We start from the raw sequence: 25735 nt of genomic DNA, 5'->3' as shown, positions 1-25735 counted from the left end.
ATCGACTTTCAGATACGGTGAATATATTTACTCTTATTCCCACCTCCTTCCAGGTTCGGTAAAATCGATGATCCTGTTGCTCGACTGTAACTACTTTTTTATGCTGTATATCTACTGCAAAATTGACATCCATCCCCAGATGCTGAGAATATTCACTCGAGGCTTTGATCAAGAAATTGACTTTAATTACCTGTAGGGTTGTGTTGGTAAGAGATGTGCGAAATTGTATTTTTAAAATGATCCGGTTGGTTGGTTGGTTGTCTGAATGGCTGGTCTTAATGCACAATGTAATTAAGATGATTTGCATTTCTTTGAAGATTTTTACATAAGAGTCATTTTTGTGTTAAATAACATCTGAATGGAGAGTGAGGAACTGCAAACGTGTACAATGCTTATTAAACTTAATAGCGGGATGTTAAATATTACGCAATTTTAAGGGAATTAATTAAAAACTACATTTCCAAGAAGCTGAAGCACTGTGTTTTATAAAATTTTAAATAATAATCAGGATTCCCATGGTGTTGTTGAAATCCTTGAAAGTATGTGAATCTGGGGGAAATAATTTATGACCCTGGGAAGTTTTTGAAAATATGCATACATAAATACAGGTCATTGAAAGTGCTTGAATGTATTTCATGCAAGAAGTTTTTTGGAAAAAATCCATATTATTCCCTGTGTAGTGTAGGATGATATCATAAAAATTCTAGACTTTTTAAGCAAACGTGCTAAACTGTTCACTTTAAATGCTTATGTCTTCCGTATGTGAATGTTGATTCATACCAAAATGCTTTTTTGCATAGTTGTGTTTGACACATTAAAACGTCTTGGGTTACGTATGTAACTGTTGTTCCCTGAGAAGGGAACGAGACGCTGTGTCTCCCTTGCCATATTTCTTGCATCCCTGTAACGCCGTCTTTGGCAATATTTCAGATAGCGATATACTTCCTGGCTCTCGCGTCACCCTGTCTTTGTCGTTAAGCCTCACCATTGGTTGAATTTGATACACACATTCAGATGCACTTACCCCTGGAGGCGTCCCCAAAGTGTCACCGCAGTGACGCAGCGCAAGTTCCCTTGAAAGGGAACTGTAACAATGTATCTTAAAAGGTAACACAATGTAACCTTGATCTCACTTGAAATGTGTCCCCACATTAAGTCCTTGAATTTGAGGGTATTGGACCTGGAAAGTCCTTGAAAGGTCCTTGAATTTGAAGTTAACTAAGGGGAACCCTGAATAAAGCTTATAAAATCTGTAGTCTTCCTCACTAATCCGCAGATCATGAAGATCAAGAGATTTAAACTTATTATACAAAATAAACTTTTGCTTGTAGATCTGAATGTTTAAGGACCAATGTTTTTGTACTCAAGAACTGTAAAACTCACTGAAAAGTTTTTTCTTTCAGCTCAAGGCTGCTATTAACAAAACACCTAATGCATTTCTAAACGGCACATTCAGTGAGGAAACGCAACTGAGCTGTGTTTTAAAAGTCTCCTGATGTAGTAAAAAAGAAAAAGCATTTTTTATGAGGCCTTAACTCTTTAACAACAGGTACTAATGGGAAACTTGTTAAATGATCGGATAGAAAATGTTTTTGTGTCTGATATTACGGCCTTTGCAGTTAGATGCAGAAAAGCAAAGGCATACTGGGATAGATGATTTGCAAATTGAAGCAATTATTCATCTAAACAATTGTTTTAGATATTTAGATATGCAAATATTCAGACTGTAATCTCTAGGACTTTACTTACTATTGGAATAAGTCTTTCGTCTTAGTGTTTTTCTGCACAATTTGTGTGCTAGAGCAGTGATTCCTATCCGGGGGTACGCGTACCCCATGGGGGTACATGTAGAGGTTTCAGGGGGTATGTGAAAAGATTTAGATTTTGCTTTGATCTCAATCGTTAATTTAAAAAAAGTTGCTAGCCAGCATTTTTATGATGTTCACCAAAAGCAGGGTTTCCCACAGCACTTTTCAGTTCGGGCGGCCCACCTAAGCTGGGATACCCTACCACCTTAACTAGGTCGTCCAAAAAAAAAATTCGCTGCACAAAAGGCTGTCAAGTGCATCTCGGAGAATAGCGTGGACGCGCTTCACACCGCGAGCGGGCACGCGCCACATGGCCGAAATAAGAGAAAGACATGGTTCTTAACTAGCCTGTTGATAAAACATTTTATTAACTAATAATCTAGTATGTGTTCATTTTCTGTCATAGTTTCTTCAAAATTGAGTTTAATTTGGGTGTTTTAAATAAAAATATTTTAATCATGACACGTACTTTGATTGCCACGCCCCCGGCCCGCCCACCGGCACAACCCTACCACCTTAACTAACACATTTTCTGCGGGAAACCCTGAAAAGTTTAATGCCTTCAAGGAAATGTGATTACCAAAACATACACAGAGTTCTTACTGTTTGACCTAAAGGGTTGTTTCCGGGTTTTATAAGTTGGGTAAGAGCGCCACCTGATGGATAATAGCGGAAATATGGATTGCCTGAAAAAACTGTCATTGGCAGTGATTTGTTTTCTCCTAATTGACAAGTTAACTCATATCAGTGAGTTAATATGAATGCCTCTTGTTTGTCTAGTCTTTCACACAGGTAAAAACATTTATGAGGTACTTTTATTTTGGCACTCTTCACATCTTCACGTATTGTCCGTCTATGCATTTCCGCCAAAGCGCACATTTTCGTTTACTGAAAATACTTTCCTCATGTGCTTCAGAAAGTAAACTTTGTTTCTGCTGCCGGACACTATCTAAATATTGATGGATATATCCCTGGATCAAATCAAATGAAATCACAGTATTTTTCAGGTATCGGCAAACATTGTATTGATGGCTGAGAGAATTGATGCCATATAGCATCGTGACAAGATCCCCAATTCCCTATAACCTAAAGCAAAACAGAAGCTAAAGCAAAAATCGAGAAAATTGAGAAAGGAGATAGTTCAAAATATAAAAAATTCATGATGTTTGAAGTGCTCTTTTGTGCCTCACACGGTCTCAAAGCTGTGTATGTCAGAAAAAATGGTCCCAAGAATCATTGGTGCAATCCCCTGTAAGGAACAGATTTGTATACATTTGGTACCAATATGTACCTGTGGGGTACTAATGGGCAATCTTCGTTACTAATGCATACTTCTGAGGTACTAATATGAACTTTTTATACTGTTCTTTAATCCTTTAAAAAAATAAAATAAGTCAGAGAGATGTTGTTTCTGCGTGATGCTTCTAAATATCAATGGTGACGTCTTGATTTAATGAACACCACTGGAAAATAAGTCTACAAGTGTCCACATGTATAGTTATTAGTACCTCAAAGATACATATTAGTATCTCGAAAGTATATTGGTACCAAACGTACTCATATCTGTACCAAATGGTACGTATTAGGACCTCTTACAATTTTTTGACCATTTTTTTTCTAACAGTGAAGAGCAAACACTCAAAAGTCAACTCGTACACTTTTCCCTACAGTCCTTCATTTCACTGAAATGGGATTAGAGAAACAATTTTTAACATCCAAAACACACATCGCCTTTACAAACATAATAGCAGACTGATACAGAACATATTTTCAAACAGGTACATCAGGCTTGTGCCATTAGCACTGTGACAACATGTACTTTTAGAGATTTTTGTGTACGGTCTGATCGAAACCGCTCCTGCTGCAAAGCTTAAATCTAACATTTGACTCTTGGGTTTAACGTGCTTTTAAGGAATTATCTGGAGGAACAGAATGTATCGCTCTGTACTAAGTGTTTTGTGTGACCGACAAAAAATTATTTTATCATTGCTCAAGAGTCTGTGCTTTAAATGATCAAATAGCATTAATAGAGTGATCACCACTTTTTCATAAAATATTAATTTATTCATCGACGTTGATGCTACCTTCACATAAAAAGTAAGAGTTATGGAAGCATTTTAGATTTTGCAAGCAAGACGACAAGGTTAGTGTTGTGGCTTTTAATTTCTTTTTATTAATTACCCACTTGTAAACTTATGTTCACTGTTATTTTTTATTAATATAGTATTTGTATTAAATCTATATTCATTGAGTTGAATCAAGAATCGAGTATAAAAACCAACCCGAGAATCGGAATCGAAAATTGAATTGAGAATCGGAATCGAATCGATTTGATAGCTTGTGAATCGAAATTGAATCGATCTGTAACATCTGAATCGATACCCAGCCCTAATGAGAGGGTGTGTGGGCTTCAATTTGCGTGAGAGAGCTTGTAACGCACGCGGATTCCTTCTCCCACGCACCTACGCGCGTCTTGGACTCTTGCTCGAACCTGAACGTGGGATCCCCCTGTAGCACCTGATCTTATAATACGCATGACTTGGACTCTTCCTCGCAAATGAGCTTGTAATACGCATGCTCTGACTTTTTTGCACCAGAGAGGTTGTAATGCGTGCTGTGGTTTAAAACAAGTGAGTGGGTTGTTCTCGCTCCCTGGCATGCAGGAAATAACGGCGCACCTAGGCTTTAATGACGTGCTCGAATGAATGGCATCAATTTTAAGAAGGTTGCATTCATGACCGTGTTGCCCTTAGAGTTAATCAGTTTCTTTTTTGTCCACCAAACAAGTGGTTTGTCATAAATAAGTAAAAAATGAACAAAAAAATAAATGAGTAAACTATTGCTCCGCCCTCCGATACTATCATGTATCGGCAGTCTCACAGGCTGACGATAGGACGATCTCAAAATGTGGCATATTGGCTAGTTTTTTTCCTGGGTTCAAACCCATGACCTTAACGCGATGCTCTACCATTGAGCTATACAGTAGCTCTTGGCTATTGGCTTTTATTACACATTAAATACTTGTTTCTGATTAGTCTGCTGTCACATTTTGTAATCAGATAGTTTTGTATAATGGCTGATTTCTAGATGTGCACTCATATCGTTGCGCTTTCTTTCATGTCCATTTACTTACTTAGCAGGATAATGTACGGCCATTATCACAAAATAAACCTCTTTATGCAATAAAACACTCCACTGCGCATCGGACTCGTTCATCACGCCGTCAGAGTTTATTTTTGTGATGATAAGTGCCTGTGTAGTATATTATCCTAGTTCATCATTTTAACCAGTTGTAGGTCTACAGTACACTCTTGCATAGTGTATAGAGTAGTTTCAGTTTGGGGTAACATCTTGGACATAGACATGGTGCTTAGACTTAACAGTTAGTAGATTTAGTAGAAATATAGCTTTCTGACCTTGTGGCAGCTAACTTTTACTTTTCGTAGAGTCAAAAAGGGACAAACTCAACCCATTGGGTTGTAATCTGTTTTAACCTAAAATGCTGGTTGTTTTAACCCATTGTTGGGTCAAATCTAAACATTTCTGTGTTCTTACCCAATGACTGAGTTTATCCTTTTTTGACCCAATGTTGGGTTGAAAATAATCAAGCCTTTGTTTTAGTGTAGGTAGTTTTTCACCTTAACTATGTACATGTTTCATTCGAAGAACATCAAATATTAATTATTTGATATTGGATTTGATATTTACTGAGCTAATGGTTTGACAATCTGACATGTTGACTATTAGTGTACATCGGTGTATATTTTAAAGGAACACGCCCACATTTTGGGTATTTAGCTTATTCACTATATCCCCCAGAGTTAGATAAGTCCATACATACCTTTCTCATCTCAATGCAACCCGTAACTCTGTCTGACGCAGCCCCCGCTAGCCTAGCTTAGCACAAAGACTGGAAGTGAATGGCTCCACCTAGCAAACTGCTCCCAATAAGTGACAAAATAACATGAACAGCAGATCGCAGCACCCGAAAAGCCCCCTGGTGAGGAGCAGAGAGTTTGGTCAGAGTTGTGCAAATCACTCCGCCCAGTAACAATGCTTCACCTTCTGAGAATATATACTGTTAAAAGATCGCTGTGTCTCATGTGACCTTGTTATTTGTACACGCTGTGACTATTCAAATGACAACACATAAACAGGAAAATGTTTGCGTTATTTTGTCACTTATTGCTAGCTGGAGCCATTCACTTCCACTCTTTGTGCTAAGCTAAGCTAAGCTAGCGGGGGCTGCGTCAGACAGAGTTACAGCACGCACTGAGATGAGAAAGGTATGTATGGAGTAATCTAACTCTGGGGGATACGGTGAATAAGCTAAATTCCCAAAATCTGGGTGTGTTCCTTTAAGTTGCTTTGTAAGGGACATATGAAGAGTTTGGTTGGAGTTTGGATTTATTGGGTTTTGGAACCAAACTCTTCATTTACATTTATACATAGATTTATGAAAGATGCTTTTTATTCAAAGAGACTTTCCGTATGTATGTTCCCTGTGGATCGAACCCATGACCTTCTGTGCTGCTAACACAATGCTCTACCAGTTGAGCTACAGGAACACAAGGGAGAGATTTCTGCTGACCCAGTCACCAAATGTTCAGCGGCAAAACGCACATTTTGACTCTTGTAATTTCAGTGTTTCTCCAGGGAGACAGCGTGATTTTTGAAACTACACAGAGTGTGTTTTCATGGTAGCCACAGGGCAGAGATGTCCTCAGGCTCGGAGCACAGACAGGACACAGAAACCATGCAGGTGTCTGGAGTTGTGTGTCTTCCAGAAGAACAGCAGGGTTTTATGTTGTCTCCTGAGCGGGGAGATATTGTCTCTTCCTTCATTACGCACGTAATGAGGCGTGAAACGCGCTTTAACATCTTTATCAGAGCTTTTTTTACACGTCTTTCGGCCTGATGCTGTTTCAGCACTTTATAGAAGTTCTGTAGCTTTAGGAAGACAAAGAAAAGAAATGAATCATTTTATACACAACAGCATTTTTGCTGTAAAGATGCTCACAACACAAATGCTCACATTATTGGGTGAGTCCGTGGGGGCCCCTTAGTAGAATTTTTTTTGGGGGGCCCTTGTTGTCAGTGTTTGATTATTTACACATTTATGTCATAAATCTAACATATCTGTTATCAATGTCATTAACTGTAGCTGTGTTTGTGATGTGGGAATGTCATAAAACACACACAAACTGTGCATTACAAGTGTATTGTGATTGTCAAAACATTTGATAAAATAATTTCATTACTTTTAATTTTAGGTGAACTGTCCCTTTAAATTTTTAAAGGGACTTTTCATACAAAGGTTTTAGACATTTGGAAGATCTTAAAAAAATAGAAAATTTAAGAAATAGGCCAATTAACTCTTTCACCGCCAGCGTTTTTAAAAAAAGTTGCCAGCCAGCGCCAGCGTTTTTCATGATTTTCACCAAAGTTTAATGCCTTCCAGAAAATGTTCTTCTTTAAATAAATAAACATACAATATACCAAATGAAAGAACAGACCCTCTGCTTTCAAAAAAAAAAAAAAACGTTTCATCCTACCTTCAGTAGTTCTTTTGTAATCAGCTTTTGAATATGGGTAGGTTTTTGCAAAAACACCATATTTTGAGCAAAAAGCTAAAATAATTGCATTTTTGTAAAGAAACTTTGTGAGAAATCAAATTTAGAATGATTATCAAAACATACACAGAGTTTAAAATGTTGTCAAATTAGTTTTTGCTTCGGTTTTTTATAAATTGTTTAAAAACGCCATCTAGTTAATAATAGCGGAATTACAGATTACCGTAACAACTCATCAGGAAAGCATCATTGGCAGGGAAATGTTTTTTCTTTATTGATGAGATTTCTTGTCAATGGTGAGGAAGGAGTTAAAACAGAATTAGGCCTAGTAGTAATAGTCATCCTTCTTCTTTTTCCTTTTTCTGCGCCGGAATGATAGACTCGTTTAATTTTTTGTGGTCCAAATAATTCCAAGTCCAGAAAAAGGGAAAGGTGGCGGCAGCGGGCCAGGAGGCCAAAAATTGTATGCGGCAACGCTGGGCAGCAGGCTTTGCTTTGTGTGTAATGGAGGTCCGTTGTTGCCACTTTTTCATCTATCAAACGTTGTGATCTGGCTTGTTGTTCTATCAGCAACACTAAACATTTAATTACCAACATTCATAGGGTTGCCCATGCCCAGATCAGTCATGATCGGGTAATGTTACAGGTCAAGGTCTATGGTCACGGGGCGGCAAGACCCTAAGCAGCTACTTAATTCGCGTATAGGCAGTCCTTCAAGTCCTTGCAAGCAAAAATCCTTGATCTTGGGGCACTTTCTTAAAAAAAATGCGATGGAATATGCAGGATATTTATGCAAGTTTACGCAATGAAATTGCGGGAACTTGCAAAAATTGCGGGAACTTGCCGAACTTGTGTGCAGCTTTTCAATGATGTTCACGTCACATAATCACGTCACTTCATAACGTTCCCATGGCAACAGGGGACATGGCTGCGCTTATGTGAAGTAAATGCAACATTTTCAACTTTCTGCTAAGATATATGTGATTTTTGCTAGGAAAATGCGGGGATTATGAAATCATGCAAGTCCAGCATATCTTGCGCACGGAAATCTGCAATTTATGCTGTGAAAGTGCGGCGTAGTTGAAAAAATGTGGCCCCTGCATAAATATGCGGACTTTGGCGTTGAATCATGCGATCACATAAACGCGTATTTCTGGAGGGACTGTGGGAGGATCGCTGGGCGAGTCCAAAAGATGAGTCCTGCCTGCATGAGAAAACCCAGCTAAAGTATTTTATTGCTTAATTTACAGTTTTCTACATATAAATATAACCTTGATTTTTTTATATTGACTGAGTAAGGTTGTATTAAAGATTGCAATCAATGAGTGAAATCTAACTTTGGTCCAAATCTCATCATTAGATTTTGAGACTTTAACCTGGATTTCTCAGACAGGGTCACATAAATGTTTTGTAGCTGATCACCTCATTTATGTGCTATAATTCTATTTTTACTACCTATCAGCACTCCTATGTAGGAATACAGTTTGTTTGCACTCTGAAATTCATTTATATTTAATGTTTCGTGTGTTTATGTATGAGTGCTTTCTCTGCGTGTGCTCCCACCAGCCAAGTCATCTCGCATTAAAATTTGTTACGACCTGCAGGAGTTCCTCACGGGGAGATCTCACCCTCCCATGATTTTCAGGTTCACCAAAACTCGCTTCACGAGGTTTCGCTACTCTGACTTTAATTTCCGCGTTGTCGGAGCCGGAACGCTCGGGCGATCTCGCTGTAGGGTGGAATGAAGTGCTTGTTAGTAATCAGATTATTATCAAAGGTTTACTTTACTGTTAAAGTCTTACTATAGAAACCCCTTCAGATGGGTCTCTGCGACACTGACAGGTGCATCAGTATGAGTACCGGTCCACCTACGTCTAAATGCGTCCTTACCCGTCACATCACCACGCTGCTTAGAGAGGTTTATTGTGAGGGCATGCACCAAAAAGGAAATATTTTTAGTGCTCGACTATTTGAGATGAAGCGTGCTAGCACTCATACCAGCATATGATGGTCTGTCATGTAGTGCTTTATACCACCTGTCTACCTCAAACCCTAAGCAGGGCACAGCGTGGGATTGCCTGTAAAAACACATACAGCAGATGCACACAATCGCACCGAAAACCACAGGTGTCATATACCGTATGTAGATCAACGTCACATTTTAGCACAGCAGTAACATTTCATACAAATGGCTTCCATGATTTGCTTGGTTAGACCTGGAAATGTCATGCAGTCTACAATTCTGGGTAGTATGCCGTTTACATACTGTGCACTGCTTGTGAACATCATGTATGCATTGAGTAGCATGGTGTTCTGCTGCATTTGCATGTTTGCCCGCTGTTTGAAATGATTTCGTTAAATATCCCATACTGTTTTACATTTTATTTTGAATAAACAGTAAGCAGTATTACAAGAGATATGTGTGAAATACGGTTTAAAACTGAACACATACCAGTTACTGCACAGTTGTGCTGCTAGTCATCCATTTCAAATACATCCTTGTGTTAATTCTATATTAGATCATTTCTAATCGTGTAAATGATGTTTAACTCCACTTGTAGCACTCCACACATAATAGTAAACAATTTAGCTTTTGTGTAGCTACAAAGTGTCGGAGAACGTGAAGTTCAGCATGATGTGAGTCATTCAGACGAGATACTGAAACAAGCACAATAGCATCAATAATGGTAGAAAGTAATGGTGAATCTCTGGAGGAGGATTGAGTCACACGCTGCAGCATACAGGGTTTACTGTTTTTTACTGTGTGGGAGCTTGAACTGCGAGTATGAACACATTGGAGATGGGTGTGTACTTGGACTTGGATTAGAAGAACCGGTGGACTGTTATCTGGGTTGATGATGAAATTTTGATTTCTCTTATTCGTTCTTTCTGGGTCACTGTCGTTTGATGTTCGGTTCATGGCTGCCCACAATCATACAGATATGATTGAAATGGAAAGAAATCACAGTTCAGTGAATAACCTTTGACATTCAAACACTATGAGAATCTCTCTTTCTCTTTGTCTCTTTCTTTAAATTGACTTTATCTTTTACAAAGCTAAAAACGCTTTAACAGTTTTTAAAGAAATGTTTGTGATAGAAGAGCTTTGAAATGGGCACGTTTACTGTGGCCCGAACCCAACTATGATTGTTGCCTCCGGTGCCCCCACACATCCCCCCCCTCGCAAATGTGATCTGGTTTCACAACTGATTCTATTGAACCCTGGTGCATTTGCGTTCGTCTTACGTCATCACCAAAGCGCACGCACGAAAGGATGAAAAACACAACGCAACTCATATTTTTAATTATTTTAGTCTTAAAATGCACAGACAACCTCAGCTTGTTAACCCTTTTCCCGCCAGCGTTTTTAAAAAAGTTGCCAGCCAGCGCCAGCATTTTTCATGATTTTCACAATAGTTTAATGCTTTCCAGAAAATGTTCTTCTTTAAATATATAAACATACAATATATAATATATCAAATGAAAGAACAGACCCTCTGCTTTCAAAAAAATAAATAAAAACCTTTCATCCTAACTTGATTTGTTCTGTTTTATCACCTCTCAAATATGGGTAGGTTTCTTCAAAAATACCAAATGTTGAGCAAAAAGCTGAGATAATTGCATTTTTGTGAAGGACTTTTGATAGAGATCAGATTCAAAGCGATCCTCAAAACGTACACGGAGTTTGAACAGTTTGCCATAAGGGAATATTTCTGGGTTTTGGAAGAGCACCACCTGGTGGATAATAGCAGAAATACAGATTGCTGGAAAAACTTGTCATTGGCAGGGAAGCGTTTTCTCTTAAAGGGGCCATGACATGAAAATCGGACCTTTTCCATGTTTAAGTGCTATCATTGGGTCCTCAGTGCTTCAAATTCAACAAACCACCATCATTGTGATCAGTGTTTGCACTTCATCAGCTCATTTGCATTTTAAGGGACACACCCAAAACCGCACATTTTGCACGCACCTACAAAGTGGCATGCTATAATAAATTATTTATATGGTATTTTGAGTTAAAACTTCACATATGTGCTCTAAGGACACCAAAGATTTGCGACATGGCCCCTTTAATTGACAAATAAACTCGTCAATGGCGAGAAAACAGTTAATCGAACATTTATTGTTAACTGATACGAGTTTAATATTAAATTGCCATTGAGTAAAAAATAAAAAAATACAGTTGACGCTTGTCTGTGACCCAGTAAAAACTATACAGACATTTTATTTAATTTAAAGGTGCAAACAGCAGGAACAGATCAACAACAGAACCAGGATTCATACATTATCAAAGAGCACACGATCAGTCCACAGGATTAATATTCAAAGAGGTCAGATTGTCTCTTTTTCATCTACCATAGCGGCCATTTCTAAAGTTGAACACATTCAAAAAGTTTTGCTTTTGTGTCTTCTTTCTTTGTTTGGGCAAAAATTATATTTGTGGTCAGAGTCTAGGACCAAGGGATCAGCAAAGGCCACTAATGTGTGGACACGTGAAAGACCTATCCCATCCATCTTGCATGCACACACGTGTGTCCGTGCATCTTTCAAACCATACTGAAGCACGAACACAAATATACAGCACTAATGATTTCTCATACAAATTATTACTTAAACAGACCGTCTGGGCAGCACTGATTTGTGTCATTTACAGGACATTTTAAAATTTAGGATAGAAAAGTGACATAATGTCTGTATTGCACGTATCGGCAGACATTGTGCGTTAACAGTTTTTTTTCTTTTAACTGATAGTATTAATCAGTCATAAATCCTTACCTTTGGTTAGCGGTTAACCGGGCAATTTGAACATCTCGTTTGCATAGCAGAACTAGCGACAGTCCATTCTGTTTGCATCATGCAGTTATTTTAGTCCTACTGCCCTTTATTGTAATTGTGCATTGTGGAAACTAATGATGTTGTCATCAGCTAAATCACATGCGCAGGTTACTTTACTAACTTGATGACTGTGCATCCGATTGTGAGTTGCTTTACATTCACACGAATTGCGCCACAGGCCCAAGGTCAATGAACTCTGACCACCTTTCTGATATCCAAACACTACTCTCTCTCACACACAGGGGCATCATGCACTAATTTGTTTTAAGGGGGCACAGTGTGCACACTTCATACTATAATCATAATTATTAACGTCCATTAATAGACTAAAATCTTTTTATATGCCACATTCTCATGGACTACACCAGGGGTAGGCAATGTCGGTCCTGGAGTGCCGATGTCCTGCAGAGTTTAGTTCCAACCCTGATAAGACCTTGCATACCTGTAGTTTTCAAGTGACTCTTTAGACCTTGATTAGTTTGTTCAGGTGTGCTTGATTAGAGCTGGAACTAAACTCTGCAGGACATCGGCACTCCAGATCGATGTTGCCTACCTCTGGACTACACAGACAGAAAATGGTTAGAAGCATGTAGAAGTTAATTTAATTACTATTTTACACATTAATGAAAAAATATACTTTTACACAGACAACTCATTTAAACGTTATGTTGATGTGCTCACCGGTCACATTTGTGATGCTCAACACAAAAACAGAGAATAAAAGAAACCTTTGCAACTAGGGATGGGCATTCGATTAAATTTTTCTAGTCGATCGTCGGGAGAATTAACGATCGACTATCGATTAATCATTAATATTTTTATCATAAAAAATAATTATTTAACTTTTATAATTCAAAAATGTTGAATACAAAAATACAGCGCGTTTTCCTCCATGAGACCTTTATTACAAGATCAACTTGTGGCAAACAGTTAAACTACATTTAGTTAGACAAACGGAACATATATGCGCTTAAATATGCGGTGCTCTAAAGCAGCGGAACCTGCAGCTGCGAGCCGCATTCTTAAACAGAGACTTAATTTGTTCCAAAAAGTCATGACCTCTTCATGATTATTTTTTTGAAATCAAAACGGAAGGTCACAGATAACGGAGTATGGTGTCAAATATTGCACCCTGGTGGTAAAATGTTGAATTGCTGCCACACAGTGAAATTCATTTAATTGCTTCAAGACACACGCTAGGCAACGCAACCTGCATTAGAAAAAAAAGTATTTGATTAATCAATAACAAATTAACGTCATCGACTAAATTCTTAACGATCAATTATCGATCGTCGATTAATCATGCCCATCCCTATTTGCAACATAAGTAGATCTTAATGTAATGCTGTAATTTTTTGTTTGTTTTCACATTTCAACGTTAAAAAACATTCACTGCAAAAAAATTACTTTTGTACCTGTCTTGTTTTCAGTAAAAATTAAGTTAAATTAAGATGTATTTTCTTGATGAGCAAAATGACCTAGAAAAATAAGTCTAGTTTTTAGACCAATAATTTAAACTTTAAGTAAATAAGTGCTTAAAACAAGCAAAAAAAATCTGCCAATTGAATAAGAAAACTTTTCTTGTAATAAGTTTACTTTTTTCATAAACACTTAATTCAAGAAAAATTTTCTTATTCCATTGGCAGATATTTTTTTTTTGCTTTGTTTTAAGCGCAAATTCATTTAAATAATTTTATTTATATATATATATATATATATATATATATATATATATATATATATATATATATATATATATATATATATATATATATATATATATATATATATATATATATATATATATATATATATATATATATATATATATATTTTTTTTTTTAATACATTTTTTTTGTCTAAAAAATAGACTTATTTTCCTAGGTCATCTTGCTCATCAAGAAAATACATCTTGATTTAAAAAAAAATGATATTTCTACTGAAAACAAGACAAAAATACTAAAAAAGTAAGAAAGTAATTTAAAAAAACTAGCCTACACTGAAAAAAATTATTTTCAAGAAAAAAGTTTCTTAGTATTTTGTCTTTTTTTCAGTTAAAATATCTAAAAAATTCTTAAATTAAGATCCTTTTTCTTGATGAGCAAAACGACCCAAGAAAATAAGTCTAGTTTTTAGACCAAAAATATAAAATTTAAGTGATTTTGTGCATAAAACGAGCAAAAACATCTGCTAATAGGGTAAGCAAATTTTTATTGAATTTAGTGTTTAAGAAAATTTTAAAGATTTTTTTGCTTACCCTATTGGCAGATTTTTTTTGCTTGTTTTATGCACAAAATCACTTAAATTTGATATTTTTGGTCTAAAAACTAGACTTATTTTCTTGGGTCATTTTGCTTATGAAGAAAAAGCATCTTCATTTAAGAAATTTTTATATTTTATATATACCCCATTGGCAAATTTTTTTGCTTGTTTTATGCACAAAATCACTTAAATTTGATATTTTTGGTCTAAAAACTAGACTTACTTTCTTGGGTCATTTTGCTTATGAGGAAAAAGCATCTTCATTTAAGAAATTCTTTATATTTTTACTGAAAACAAGACAAAAATACTAAGATTTTTTTTCTTGAAAATCATTTTTTGCAGTGTATTAAACATATTTATATAAAATTATTAGATGAACGCATGTTAGCACCATATATAAACATATTTATATAAAATTATATACATATAATTTTAAAAGACTACATAGAGATCTCTAAGTCGGAGCACATAAACGTAATTCTGCGCCCCCTCTAGAGGTTAATCTAGATAAAAACATTATGAAATGGACTTTGAACCATCATCTTTGTACACAGGTTAACTGAACATTGCAGTAGCTGCCGCGTTTTGAAAGTGTTGTGAGTGTTTGTGATGCCGTTTTTTATTTTATCACATAACAAAATGCAGCAACATATCTGCACCATGATGTTCACAATGATGGCACCAGCGCTGTTCTTTTGCATCTGGATTTGTATAATTAATTAACAATTCATTGTGTCTAGAATAAAACGTCTAGAGAAAAAAATCTGTAGATCTGGTTATACAGTATTTTGCCCATTAAACCAAGTAGTAAAAATAGAAAAGATCCTTCATTGATTTTGAGGTTGCATGCATTATCCACATGGCTCAAAAATCTCTTCTCACACACACATGTATGTTTCATGTATTGTATCCGGCCAGAAATATGTTTAATGCAGGCTGCTGTCTCCTTCAGGTCCTCTTTTAAAGAGAACTGCCGTAACAGAGAGTGAGTCTAACTGTGAGCCTTCCTCTAAACATTTGATGTCTTTCACCATCTGACAATGCTTTATTCTTCTAATGATTGTGTTATTTATTAAGTTCAACCATATTTTATTCCATTATATTGCAATTATTGTCAAGATTAAAGCTTTGTACTTTCTTAATTCTGTGTCCTGGTGTTATTATGAAGGTCACATCACTCGACAGGTACATTTCTTACTCGGTTAGCCTCTGGTCTCTGTTAACCACCCATAATGGACTTCACCTCCCTCAGAGCAGTGCCTACGGGACCTTTGTGTGTCATCTAGCTCAAATGAAATGTTTAAACTGCCTCCTGGGCTTCTCCTTTCAGAGTGATATTACATTTAATTGGTCTGGCCTGGTCTGACCTGTCACCATCTTATCCTCTCCCAGGTTCCTGCACTCTTCTGAGGCATTCATCATTATGGAAAGCCCCGTCCACTGCCTCCGACTTCACAGCATCTATAATATAGACGCTACTCTCTCAGCCTTGCTTTAATTTCCCTTAAGACTTAGGAGCGAGACCTGGAGTTTACTCTTGAGTAAATTCAGTGTAGCTCTACGGTTGGGATTTATGCACTGCTTAAGGAAGGATTAATAGATGCCTTGACAGAAGTGGAAAATATTTATTATTGGGTGGTGAAAAAATGACTAGACTTGACAAACTATTTGTCCTGAACTAGCATCATTTTTCTTAAACAGGTCTGCATCACCATATGAGAGATTATATACTATGGTAATAATATATATCATTGTACAAATATTTTGCCCATATTGACATATCAGTGCTTATTCAGTATGTAGACGCTTGCCCAGTGATATATAATAAAGAAGAACTGTTATATTTAAGTCAATGACGTCCTCTGTCGGTTGGGCATACCAATATGGCCGTCCGAACACTTCCAGTGGGTTCACCTCCCGCTGTTAGTTTAGCGTTCAATGAGTGATTCAGTCATTTGTAAAGATCAGTGGGTTTGGCCCACCCTGAATAACACATGTTTTCTTAAAGGGACACTTCACTTAAAAAAAAAAATATGCTCTTTTCAGCTCCCCTAGAGTTAAACATTTGATTTTTACCATTTTGCATTCAGCCGATCTCCGGGTCTGGCGCTAGCACTTTTAGCGTAGCTTAGCACAATCCATTGAATCTGATTAGACCGTTAGCATCACGCTAAAAAATAACCAAAGCGTTTTGATCTTTTTCCTATTTAAAACTTAACTCTTCTGTAGTTACATCGTGTACTAAGACAGACGGAAAAATTTAAAGTTGCGATTTTAGAGGACAGTATGACTAGCAACTATACTCTCATTCTGGCTTAATGGGACAATCACAACTTTTTTTTCCGTCAGTCTTAGTACGCAATGTAACTACAAAAGAGTCAAGTTTTAAATAGGAAAAGATCCAAACTATTTGGTTATTTTTTTAGCGTGATGCTAACGGTCTAATCAGATTCAATAGATTATGCTAAGCTATGCTAAAAGTGCTAGCGCCAGACCCAAAGATCAGCTGAATGGATCCCAAAACGGTAAGAATCAAATGTTTAACTCTAGGGGAGCTGGAAAATGAGCATTTTTCAAAAAAGTGGAGTGTCCCTTTAAATGTACAGCATCAAAAAATCTTTTAAAGGTGACTGAAAGCAGTGATAAATGTTGGTTTTTACTTTTAGAAAATTATTGATGCCTTCTGAATTTCATACGGCCCGCAGCGACGCTGGATTATTAGTGTCAGACGCGGCTTCGGTTAATTTGAGCATGAAATCTCCAAGCATACTGTAGATAATACTCTGAAAATATTTCCTCCCTCAGGGAGCGTGGAGCCATTGTTTGGAAACGCTTAATCGGGATTAGACTTCATCTTCAGATTAATGCAGAAGGCTTGGCGAAGTTATTTCAGTCCATTGGCTCTCATGTCTGAGAGATTTTTCAGCAAAAATTAAATTCAACTAAATATACTGATGTTTTTAATAAAGAAGGGTCTCATACTAGATTGTGTTATTGTTTATTAAATACTCCAAGGATGAAAATTTTATATTCACAATAGCCACTGGCAGTGTAATTTGATCAAATTTACATTGCACAGCAGTGCGTAGAAACTTGCACAGCATAAAAGCGCTCGGGGCGTTTCTCCAAATCTTTCCAGCTGTTGGCTGAGAGACGCAGCGCTGTTCTTGATAAGCCTGTCAACATCAACATGACTGGATGTGTTTTATTTTCTGTATGAATATATAGCAAGTGGCATTTTTGATAAATGTCTGTATTTGTTTTGCATGTTTTGCAGATTTCCAGTGGGTCCAGGGTGACGTTTGTGAGGTGCAGTTAATGGTCTATAACCCCATGCCCTTTGAACTACGAGTGGAGAACATGGTGAGCATCAACTCCTGATACACTTGCATTTGTAGTTTTTACAAAAAAATAGATTCAAATACAGTACCATTTGGTTTAATTCATAATACACAGTAAATCTGACAAGTGAAGATTAGGAAGAACTGGATGAAGAACTGGACAGCGTTTTAATAGAAAAAATATAGGTCGCATTGCATTGCATTGACAGAGAGAACGAAAGAGGATCGAGTTCATTAGACAATTCGGCCTCTTTGTCTGTCCATTTAATCTTGCTAAAGTGCAAGGGCTCTTTACGATAATTACCCCAGTAAAACTCAGCTTGACACTTTAATGTCTTAATCACAGTTCAGAATCAGATCTTGTCAGGACGAAGATACAGAGGAACATTAGACCAGCATAACTCCTCATGGCCCTTCTGCCATCACTGTCAGAAACATTGCAGTTTAAGCTAACAGAGACTTAGATGTCTTATTTTAACTTTTACACTGCGGTTTGAAGTCTATTGACTCCTTAACTGTATCCATCTTTTGTAATGTGGGGTTGAGAGGTGATGTTCACCTTCAAATCAGTATACCATTGGTATTCTTTGGTCTAGAAACTGATCTTTAAATAAGAGACTTTAAAGTTTTTCACTGAAATGTTTGGAGTTGTTATTATTAAAAAAGTTATAGCACTTTAAGTTTATTTTAATAAACAAAATAACGCTATAAAGTATATATTTAATATTAAAAATCTATAAAATTAAAATGTTTGACACCAGAAAGCTACAAAAATAAAACCATAAGTTCTAACTAGTTTTGATTCAAATGTCAAGTTAAAAACAATAACTGAGATTTTTGTGATACAAAATTACACAATACCCAATAATTAAAATGTCATTGAGAACTATAGAGATTTCTTTTATTATTTAATTGGTTTTATTATGTTTGCTTCACTTAAAAAATAGTGTATTTTCAGCACTATTTTATATAAAGGTGTTTCACAGTTAGCTGGGTTTCCATCACACTGATTTTAAGAAACGACCAATTTTGAATAAAAATATCTTAATTCGCAAAAAGGTTTTTACACTCACCTGAGGTGGTTTTTGACGTATGCGAAAAAGACTAAATGTGAATAATGGGAGATGGAAACGCATTTCCAGAATAAATTCTAATGTAGCGAACATAAAAACCTCGTGATCGTCTAGCTACATCAGCTGACGTTGTCCTCACCATATAGACCGTTTCAGCAGTAACAATATAAACAAGCGGGTGTCACGGTCCGCACGTAACTTCCGGTAAAGTCCGCTAAGAATAAATAACAACAAAGTTCTTTAAACGTAGTTTATTTATATAGCAAGCAAAAAAACAACACATAGATTACCTAGGAAACCAAAACATTTGTTATTTTTGACGAGGCATTCGTTCAAGAGATCAGTTTAGTAACTAGTCAGACCATTAAAAAAACGAAACCGGAAGTAAGGTTCGGATCCAGACGTGTATCACGTGCGTCCAATGAAACCGTCTATAAGGGGCTTGACGTCATCGCAATGCCCTTGCTGCTAGTGCCTGCATCAGAAATTCATAATTTCTTCTTCTGTGCGCAGCATTCAGTTTGGCAATTACAAGCTGCACAGCTAGTAAATTTATAACTTGCCATATAAGTGCCTTGTTTTATTTTCTTTTGACAAGATTTGATTGATGTTTCAATGGAAACCCAGCTAGTGATCCCATAGAAGAACCATTTTTGGCTGTAGGGTTTCATACAGAACCTTTCCCCGTCATTGACAAGTTAACTCTGTTTAACTCGTAGGTTTTATGTTCGCTACATAAGAATTTATTCTGCAAATCTCCTATTATTCGCATTTACTCAAAAGTTAAAAACCACCTCAAGCGAGCGTAAAAACCTTTTAGCGATTTGAGAGATTTTTATCCACAATTCTGCTTTTCTCATGCGATGAAAATCAGTGTGATGGAAACCCAGCTAACTGTGAAGCACCTTTATTTTTAAGCGTGCTATAAATACTAAACAAACATAATAAAACCAATTAAACAATCAAGGAAATCTCTATAGTTCTCAATGACGAGTTGAGGAGTTTTTCCGGCAATCCGTATTTCCGCTATTATTTTACCCAACTTATAAAACCCGAAAGTATTCCCTTAGGGCAAACAGTTCAAACTCCATGTATGTTTTTTGATCATCGCTTTGAATCTTATCTCTGTCAAAAGTCATTCACAAAAATGCAGTTATCTCAGCTTTTCGCTCTAAATGTAATCGCGGTTAATCTATAGCAGAATAAAAGTTTTTGTTTACATCATATATGTGTGTGTGTGTGTATGTGTAACTGTGTAAAATAACTTTGTTTAGATAAATGCACACACATGCATGTTTATATTTAAAAAAATGTTTACTTATGTATATACATTTGTATATTTATGTATAATTTATATTATATATAAATACTTAATCATTAAGAGGGTCTGTAGGGCATTAAACTCTTGTGAAAATCATAAAAAGTGCTGGCTGGCAATTGGCTGGCATGGAAAGAGTTAACATCCAAAAACCATTCCTGTTTTTCAGAAGCTTTATTTTGTCCTCCTTAATGCTTAAACAATTGTATAACTTGTTCAGATGTAACTCCCATTTTAAAATGCTAGTTCATGAAAACATTTCTCTTCTAGGTATTCATTTCATTCTGGTCAGGGTTTAATTAAGTGCCTGTGATAATGGTGCCGTGCTTTGAAAATAGGTTGTACAACTTCTGTCAGGTGAAACATAAAAAATCCACACAAAAGAGCACACATTTTTCTACAGGGTCTTTGTAACGGCGACTAAAAATTTGCCGTTGGACATCCAGGCCAAAAAGAAACACATCGTTAGCATTAGCTGTCAAGCTAATTAACCTTTTCAGGAGGGAATGCAAATGAGATATTTCAAAATTCAGCTAACAGAATAATGAAACCTTACACATAATATGAGCCGCAGGCTTTAGATAGTGGAGCGTGTTACAGGTTAGTTGCTGGTGGGTAACCTTCAGCGCACCAAATAACTTATTAGTTCTCTGTCATTTTACCTGATGGCACATTAAAGTTTGACTTCATAAAAACATCTCTCTTAAATAACTATGCAGAAGTGTTGAGTTTTATGGTTAGATTCATGATGAATTGCAGATGAAAGTTGTTTAATGCAGCAGCCCTAATGTTTTTGGTGTAAAGAGTGCTGCAGTATCTTATACGCTTTTATAAGGAAAGGTGCTCTAATAGGTTCCCCACGGCAATGCCATTCAAATGCCATTACATTATTACCTTTTACTTGTTTTTAGAGCTTTTCTCCTCTACATGGTGGGATGAAAAGTAAATCTGAGAGGATGATTACACAACAACGTTTTCAACAAAAAACATCCCAGTTTTTATGTGGTTTTGTTGTTTCTTTACAAAGCATTTTGAGGTGCTAAATACGCAAACGGGTTTTAAAGTGCAAGTTTTTAAAAGCGACGTCTTGTTGTCTCCATGTAAACTATGAAATGTAATCTGTGGTAACGGTGATGTTGTGTGAATGCATGCTATTGGCATACGTGAGTATAACAAAAACATCGACTTCGTTTACATGTACACCAATAATGTTATTACCGTATTTTCCGGACTATAAGTTGCACTTTTTTCATAGTTTGGCGGGTCCTGGAACTTATAGTCAGGTGCGACTTATACGTCAAAATTAATTCATATGAAGTAAGAGAAACCATTATCGTCTACAGCCGTGAGAGTCCGCTATATGCTGTTCCTGTATTTATGTAATTCAATGGATTCAGTGATGCGGAATGACTTCGGGACCTTTTTGAACTTGATTAGGCTTGTTGTGTTAATTTAGCCTGTTGTGTTAATTAACCCTGTATGCTATTGTGTATCATGTAAATAACTGTTAATGTTACTTTAACATGTCCGGACACCTATTCAGCTTGCTGTTCTGTGCTATTGTTTAGTTGAAAAACTTGCCTTTCCAGATTAAATGTATGTTCTTCGGCTTGGTTTTTGTAAAATAATTTTCTAAATAAACATGACGTGTAGTCCAGCACAACTTATATATGTTTTTTTTTCTTCAAAACGCATTTTTGACCAATGCGACGGAGCTACTTATTGTCCGGAAAATACGGTATTTCCAATGATCAAACAAGGACCTCTTCACTCCTGTTTACATTCACTTTTTATTTTCTGATATTCACACATTTTAATTTAATTATGCTAAATGACAAACACGTTCTTATGGAAGTATTTCATTATTCTGTGTCGCTTTTCTACGCCACTGTTGCGTTTTTTGAGCCATTTCTGGTTGAAGCCAGACTGCTGATCAGCAGTCTGAGTTCAGAAAATAAACGTCCTAATGTCAAGTTTTAAACTAATGCGCCCTTAAGTTGCATGACAAAAACACACGCGCACTTCAGTTAGTGTGGTATAAATGCGATTAAAGTGTTTACATGGCCGCATACAGCGATTTTGCCTTTTGCCATCTTGATTGTTTGTGTTCATCACTCTTTGAAAGAATGTGTATGTGCCCAGGTGCGTTTTTTTCTTTACAAAGTAACATCGCCATATACCGGCTTTTTATTTTGCGGATCCACGGAAACGCGACTTTTATTTTTTACATTTTACAGAAACGCAGACTTTTCTGCTTTTTACCACATTGTTGTCACCTAAACATAAACATTTTGGCCAAGTCAAGATGTGTAGTATTTTTTTATCAGTCTCAGTATTTTACACAATTTTGCGTGAGTACATTTAATTTCCTTTAAAGTCGCCATGAAACGGAAGTAGCGATTGCCTTATTTTCCCCGTGGTGACGTATATCTGAATGAAACGGCTTTTGAGATGAAAAGGGCAGGTCTGGATTTGAATTTGTCCATCGAGATCTGATTGGATCGTTTGAAGTTGGGTCGTGTTGCTAATTGCTAATTGCTGCGATCTTCTCCCGGACCACCTGCCATACTTATGACCGGAAGTGAAGAGAGATTGTTTTGAGGAGGGAATGAGATTTGCATTTTTGATTAAAGATTATGAGCACACAAAAATTTTTAAAAAATAATGAAGCTCACAGATAAGTCATTTGTTAATACACTAATATATATATATATATATAGTTTTTAATTTCAATTTCATTGCGACTTTAAACAATCTTAAATATTTTCACTGAAAATTAAGAAAAATATACTGATTTAAAAAATAAGTTTTGCGGCATCTTGAACGCTTACTTTGGGAGTGAAGTAAAAGTTTCAGACAGACACCTTGACTGCTTGAATCATCTATTGTCCATTTAGAGGGGAGACGAGATAACAAAATATCCTGATAAAAGAAAAATCCTCTTTCTTCATCCAGTTGCTGGAGTCTGAAGTGTAATGGCTTCATTCGCTCTAATATGATAAAAAAAGTACATTTGCAGGCGTCTGAATGGTGACTCTGAGCTTGAATAGAGAGGTGAAGTATCTCAGCGAAGAGAATCTGGGTGGTAATAATCGTCCCTGTACTCTCGATTTCAATCCGTCTTTGGCTCTGGTGCTCATCTGTCTCTGATTCCTGTAACGGCGTTTCTTTTCACTGCAGTGCTGTGAACAAGAGCAATTTTCTCCATGCGTGATGGGAGAACATGCTGGGAAAGATTTCATCAGATATGGTGCAGGATGATTGATTATATGATGTTTACAGTAAAAAAAAACACAGATAAGAATGAAAACTCAAAAATTTCTGTTTTTGCATCATGCAGTCTTTTTGGTTTGGGTGATTTTGTAAAGCCTTGACTTTAAACCTTCTTATCAAAAAATAAGGTGTTTAAAGTGCTAATAAATTGCATTATGCCATCTAAATCTAGTTAATAAATGTTATATGGAATATAATTTTACGATAGCAGAGATTTACAGTGTAATTTGACATTACAAGCCTTGTGCTCAAGGTTGTGAGCTTTCTATTGTTTTATAGAAAGACCCTTACATTTGTCTCTACATTTGTACTTGAAATAATAAGTCATTTAATATTTTTTGACTACCGGTAGTTAGAAGTTGCTTTAAATTATAAAAATAAAATTGTAATAATTTAAACCAATTCAACTTCATTTACTACACAAAGGGGCGGTTTCCCGGACAGGGATTAGACTAGTCCTAGACTAAATTAAATGTAAGAGCTGTCCAAACTAAAAAACAACATGCCCTGACATATCTTAAAATACATCAGTGCCCTTTGTTTTGCCTCAAAATGCACAAAAGTAATGTTTTTAGTAAGGCATGTTTATTAAAACGAGTTATATTTCCTGATTAAACTAAGGTCTAGTCCTGGCTTAAGCTAATCCCTGTCCGGGAAACCACCCCTAAGAGTGTGTATTTCAGCATTTGTTCAGTACATAGGTGCATTGAGAACTTAGGGTCTTTGTGGATCAGAAGTTAGGTAAATTGTGGTAAATTAATGCTTTTCTCACCACAGCCGTAATGATATTGGGACAGATAAAAATGCCACATGTGCCGTTTTTGTAAATTGCCACCTTTGTGCTCCATTATTCTGTTTTAGGTTTTAGTTATGTTAACTCATTCCCCACCAACCCTTTTTAAAAAAGTTGCCTAACAACATTTTTTGTGATTTTCACAAAAGTTCCAGGAAAAGTTTCTTTTATAAATATATAAACATATAAATATATCAAATGAAAGAACAGACCTTCTGCTTTCAAACAAACTGATTCTTTAGAGATCAGATTCAGAACGATTATCAAAACATACACGGAGTTAAAAATTAGTTTTTGCTTTAGTTTTTTATAAATTGGGTTAGAGCGCGGACAATAACGAAATTACAGATTACCAGTGTTGGGGGTAACGCATTACAAGTAACGTGCGTTACGTAATAATATTACTTTTCTGAAGTAACAAGTAAAGTAACGCATTACTTTTTAAATGTACACATTAATATTTGAGTCGCTTTTTCAAATAAAAGTAATGCAAGTTACTTTTTTAGTTTAATTTATTTATTAAAGGGGGGGGGGGGGGCGTTCAATGGTATTTCAAGCATTCTGACTTATTACCACAGTTATAGAGTTGTTTCCTCATGTTAAACGTAGGCAAAGTGCAAAAAAGCAGTTGGACATGTTGCAGAGTATTTCTGTGCCGAATGCACTTCGCCAGGGTTCGTACAAGTTTCGGAAAGTTTTTTTCGATTACAGGTCCAACTGACGTTTCAGGGGTTTTCTATACGTTTCACTGGGCACTTCCCCCAGATAACCCCGCCCACCCGTCAATCAGCGGGAGACGCTAGAGCTTGCAAACTTCTTATCACGCGACTCAGCTTTGTTTAATTTCAAAACTCAACATTGGCACGAAATATGAAGTGTGTTTTTGGATGTAAGGAGAAGAAATCCAGCCTTATGAAAACAATGGATATAGTTTATTATCCGAGTAGCAGTTTTGCGTGTGTGTTTGATTTGGTGGATTTTCCCAACCGGGTCATGACGAGTTGCACGCGGTAAGTAAGACTTCTGTCTTATGTTGGAAATAGGTGCGTGTATATTATATAAATGACACGAACATGTAGTGAATCATAAGTTAAAACATAGTGTTGCATGACTCGTACTCGCTCCTCCCGCGGTATAACTCCTCCTTCTTCATTTTTCCGTACGTTATCGGAAAGATTCGGTAAAGCTAACCTTTCTTTTATAAATCTGATTAAACTAAAGACTCTTCGGAGATATAAAGGATGTCATACTACTCTATAGGTACTGCAGATTAACATCAGAAATGCAGAAACAGCGTGTGTTACGTGAGCTTTAAAAAAAGTTATGTACTTAAACTAAACGTAGTCACATTTTGCATCCTATACGTACACGCCTGTGTTAGAACAGTTTGAGTCAGAAACTGAGATGGCAGGCCACAGCTCGACATTTTCGTAATGAAATATTCAATTTCTGAAAACA

General features: G+C 36.4%; 1 protein-coding gene across 2 annotated transcripts in view; it reads left to right on the top strand.

Moving 5' to 3' along the window:
* Positions 1–25735, top strand: part of trappc9 (trafficking protein particle complex subunit 9) — a 278660-nt gene that overhangs the window by 61227 nt on the left and 191698 nt on the right. For both annotated transcript variants that reach the window (XM_073812647.1, XM_073812646.1), the window contains one exon: positions 17757–17842. In XM_073812647.1, the coding sequence (XP_073668748.1) occupies positions 17757–17842 (86 nt within the window). The remainder of the gene's footprint in view (positions 1–17756; positions 17843–25735) is intronic.

This window comes from Paramisgurnus dabryanus, chromosome 19 (genome assembly GCF_030506205.2).
Source record: "Paramisgurnus dabryanus chromosome 19, PD_genome_1.1, whole genome shotgun sequence".
Classification (NCBI taxonomy): Eukaryota; Metazoa; Chordata; class Actinopteri; order Cypriniformes; family Cobitidae; genus Paramisgurnus; species Paramisgurnus dabryanus.
Note: the sequence above shows the minus strand (reverse complement) of the source record. Positions and strands in the feature narration are given on the sequence as shown.